We start from the raw sequence: 4,921 nt of genomic DNA on the forward strand, positions 1-4,921 counted from the left end.
ATTATGGTTAAACTGAGTATTTCCAATATAATACATTGGTACACTAACAAAATGTGCTGTGATTCTGAACACAGCAGGTTTATTTCTTAATGTGTGCAATTAAAACAAACAAAGAAAATGTTAAAGGTATTTCTAAGTTGTAGTGTTATACTTATAACTTATATATATATATATATATATGTATATATATAAACAACTTGTTTTGCTCAGTGATGAAATAAAAAAAAATTTCTGGACTTGGTAGTGATCTAAATACTGTCACATTCTTTACTATAAATAAACCAAGATGAAAACAAACACTTGATGAGCATGTCTGCACGTTGCATAGTGTATTTGTACCATGTTCCAGTTTTATTTATTCCGATGTTCTGTTTCTGTATTAAATCTATTCAATAGCTGGCACTCTAATAGTATGATTAATATCAAATGGACAGTCATTTCCATATTTCTACGTAAAATGTGTAGAGCTCTGTTTACCTTTAGCTATGCAATACCCTTTTCCCCCTATTTTGTCATTATCTGTGAATCAGAGATAATTGGCACTTGAAATGCAGGGGTCACCAAAGAACATTCTTAATTTGAGAGGGGAAGAATAAAATGATCTTGATGAAGAAAGCAAAGCATGCTCCTATTCATAGATTTCAGAAAGAACACACATTAGCTGAGAACACAATAAAAATCGCATCGCTGCGGCTCTATGGCGCGTCTGTTAGGTCTTGCGTGAGAGAAACCACACTTTCATTGGTTCTTTTTTTCCTTTCATGGTTACAGGTCCTCTGTACTCCAAATGAAACTGCGGATCGGCGTTTTCCACTGACTGCAAACACCTGAAACAAAACAACACAATAACAACATTCAATTTATTCACACAAAAACCTTTGTTTAGATTATATTGTATTATATTATAATTAATCTCACAAATTCAATTCAGTTCAGTTCAGTTCTATCCTATTCTATTCTATTATTAAAAGTCATGTTGGTTTTCATAATTTGAATTATTGTTTATTTCTGATTTTATATCCTGTCCAGGGGATACAGAAGTAAAAAAAAAAAACCTTTGGCTAATTTAATAGTTGACTTTTTCTTTGTTTTCACAGTGTTTATATTTTAGTCAGTGTACAATTAATATACTTTTTAGAAGGTTATTAAAATCACTGTAAAAAGTAGTACCCCGTAACAGTGCATAGCAATTTTTACCTATGAAAAAAAAATATATATATGTGCAATGTTCCAGGGTACTACTTTTTACAGTGTTTTTAATAACTTTCTAAAAGTATATTTATTGTACACGGACTATTTCATAAAATATAAACACCGTGAAAACAATCACTGGTGTAGAAACAATTTGCACTCATAAATTCTTAGGGCCAGATTTACTAAACAGGGCAACTTGGCGTTAGAGCGCAAATCCAAAAAAGCGCCGATGGGAGGGGAAAATTCTCCGGGTGATTTACTGACAATGCGCACATTAAACAACACAGACGCAGCCAGATCATGTCCATAATGACCAGTGAAATCTACTAAGAGCAGCGCAAATTGCCGCCTGCTTTAAGACATGCTTTTTGGGGGTGTTAAATAATGGCACAAATACCAGTAATTTGACAAGTGCAAACGTTAGTAAATCGCGTTGCGTGATTCATTTTAATACTCTCCTCCCATAAATTTTGCGTCTGAAAGGGAAACTCCTACAAATGTATATTCAATAAGGCCAGGCAAAATAACTGTGTCCACGCCTTTTCAGCGCTAATTCTTCACTGCACGTCTTTAGGAAATCCTGACTGTACTATTTTAACGCCAAAAGACGGTTTGCGCTGGCGCAAGATGTTAGTAAATCTGGCCCTTGGTATATTTCACAAAACAGTTAACACATTGGATAACTGGAATAGCATTTTCTTGTAAAACGTACTCAAATCATTTACAACTTCGAGAAATACTTTTTTACAGTGCAGATTTATGTTTTTTTTTTCACCTGTATGTGTACTCCGACACATTTATCTTCCCTTTCTCTCCTGTGGTCTCTGTACGACTTGTTAGGTTGACCGTGTTTCCAAACAGGCAGTAACGGGGCATTCTTTGACCTATGACTCCTGTGACCACCTCTCCTGTGTGGATTCCAATGGTGATCTGCTCCAAGACATAACAGTTAGGTAGTAAATGTGTGAAGCCTGAAAATACGTAAACAAATTAACATATAACTCCTTAATATTCGCATTGTCTTTTACAATTTGGACAATTTATAACGGGAGAAATCATGGACTTTTTTTTCATTTATTGCATGCATTTGTCTTTCCAGCAATTGCAAAGAACATTCCTCCTCTGAGCGAGACACGCTCTGCCATGTGAACGTGCCAGAGCTGAGCTAACGGTTCAGAAAAAGTTAATGTGGGTGTATTTTTAAACACTGAAAGGAAGGATGATCTGACGGTGTCTCCCTTTGCCAGACTGTGCTTACTTTTGTGTGCGTGTGTGTCTTTGTGTGAAAGCGTCCATGCCATTCGCCTAATACAGTCCTCTCTCTAATTTAGATGCTCTTAGTGTTCCAGCAGCACATCTTCAACAGTCGCACATATAATAACAAACCTGTGTCGTCTGGTTCAACAAAAGACCCTGACTGAGACTTTACTGCAGACACATCTAACACCTTTGAGATGTATTCTTAAGCTATTCTTAGAAAACATAAAACATCCTTAATACACTGGCTAAAATGTATCCCCACAGGAGCATGTTTTATGATTTTTTTATAAAAAATGTTTTTATGAAGGACAGCATGGTGGGTGGGTGCTTGTGTAAGCCCATCAGCCGGGTACACAAAATATGCAAGGTATTTTGTTTAAGTTATGCTACTAGGCAGTGCATTAAACAAGTCTAAACATTTAAAATGTATTTATGCATTAAATTATAAATACACAATGACCAGTATACACTTGTATATTATATTGTGAGTTTAAAAAAAAAAAACATTATACCGGTACTGTTTTTTCTTTTTCTTTTTGATTTCTGAAGGAACTTTGCTAACGTCTCTTCTGAAACATTGCCAAGGCATATTTTATAAAAGGCGAAGCTAAATGTGACATGTATTATAGTGGGCTTATGTGAATATTGTTTTAAGTTAACTTGAAGGGTGTTATATTATAGTTAAATTTGTGTGTATATGTTATATGTTCTGTAATTGTTAATACATGATCAATAAAACTGATAATTTGCAGTTTAGTCCTGGATTTGAATTACACTATAATGTTGAATGGCTATTAATCCTCATTTTATCCCCATGAATTCATAGAAAGATGCCATTAAACAAATCTTTCAAATATCAAATATTTAAAATGCTGGAGATTTAAAATTTGGGAGATTCACTGTGAAAACATATATATAATTACAAATTTTACTGTTAAACACAATCATGATTAACTGCAGAAACTGGTGTGAATAATTAGCAACTTTTTTGTAATCAACTTTTCCTTTTTTTATTAAAATAACTTTCTTCTTAGTTTTCGGGTTTTGTTATGTCTTAGCAGTTAAATGAATGTTCATTGCATGATTTTAGTGGCAAGAGTGTTACTATGATGGTGTTAAGTATTTGAGTGTATGACACTGTGTGCACCTTCTATATATTAGTATTTACCTCTCAGCTTGTGGAAAAGCTATTTGTGATAATCTTTGATTTATCATGTGGCTTTCTCTTTAGCCCGTGTTTTAAGGCGGTTGTCAGTATATAAAGGTAAAAATATATATATGTTTAGTAATTTACTATTTTTCACATTATTTCAATTTATGACATACACAATATACAATATATGTTTTTAGTGAAAATGTTCTATGGTATGTTTTTTTTTTTTTTTTTTACAGTGTAGCATCTCTTTCTTTAATTTCAGCACCCACAATCTGCAATAATGTGTTGTATCTTCCAGTGTACTTGAAATCAGCAAATGAAATAAACTAGTTATTACAAAACTTTAATGTTTGTGACAAGAAATATTATACATCCATCTAGTCAGATGCAGATCCTCATAGAATGATAATGTTCTCTAGGGCAGCACTGGGCAAAGCCCCAGCATACAGCTCCCACTTCCCTATTATCCCCTATCCATTCCAGTGAAATGACGAAATAGAATGCGACATGCCATTACTGATATTCATTTACTAAAAGAAAGAGAAAAAAAAACAGTAGAGCAAGTTTTGAATCCACAACCGTTCACACTTAATGCACATCTTCTGAAACCCCCAATAGGCCTATTAAAATAGCTCCAATTATAGCCAAAGCTATATCAGCTGTTCGAATGATTCAACAAACACAGACAAGCGTTTTGATACAAACATTGAAGTTGGAGTTGATAAGATGTTCTGGAACAAAAGACCTTAACAGAACCTCTTGTGCTATGCATAAAAATGTGAAAAAAAATTATTTTTGTTTAAACTTGTAACTGGGTCAAGAAAAGTGATCACCTGTACAGGATCCTTATCTACTTTCACCTGTCCAGCGATCTCCATCATGTCCAGGGCCAGATGACAGATGGATTTTGCATGGTGGGTGCAGGGCTCCGGAAGACCACTCACAGTCATGTACTTATCACCAACTGTCTCCACCTTTCAGAGAATAGAGAGACGTTTGAGAAACTGATGAGACGGCTAGAAATAGCTAATGTGCCTGTGGTATGATGAACCTCAAAGGACACTTGGATATTTTAAGTTTCCTACCCCAATTTTATATTTAACACATTAACCTACTTGATGTAATAATATCTGCACAACAGATATAGAGTCTGTTTAAAATCTGTCTATATAGAAAGTATGTACAGTATATATATATATATATATATATATATATATATATTATAAAAATATATATGCCTATTTTACCTTTAAAATGTAATTTTCGCCGCTAGAGGGCACGTATTCAAAATAAACAAAGAGGCAAAGGCGT

At 34.0% G+C, this 4,921-nt stretch overlaps 1 protein-coding gene across 1 annotated transcript in view; it reads right to left on the reverse strand.

The window, feature by feature from the left end:
* Nucleotides 1-210: 210 nt before the first annotated feature.
* gucy1b1 (guanylate cyclase 1 soluble subunit beta 1) overlaps nucleotides 211-4,921 on the reverse strand; it is a 24,223-nt gene continuing 19,512 nt past the window's right edge. Inside the window, exons 11-13 of the mRNA XM_016495342.1 lie at nucleotides 4,444-4,584; nucleotides 1,970-2,124; nucleotides 211-827 (exon numbers count right to left, since the gene is read on the reverse strand). Of these exons, the coding sequence (XP_016350828.1) occupies nucleotides 710-827; nucleotides 1,970-2,124; nucleotides 4,444-4,584 (414 nt within the window). The 3' untranslated portion in view covers nucleotides 211-709. The remainder of the gene's footprint in view (nucleotides 828-1,969; nucleotides 2,125-4,443; nucleotides 4,585-4,921) is intronic.

This window comes from Sinocyclocheilus anshuiensis, unplaced genomic scaffold (genome assembly GCF_001515605.1).
Source record: "Sinocyclocheilus anshuiensis isolate Anshui unplaced genomic scaffold, SAMN03320099.WGS_v1.1 scaffold517, whole genome shotgun sequence".
NCBI lineage: Eukaryota > Metazoa > Chordata > Actinopteri > Cypriniformes > Cyprinidae > Sinocyclocheilus > Sinocyclocheilus anshuiensis.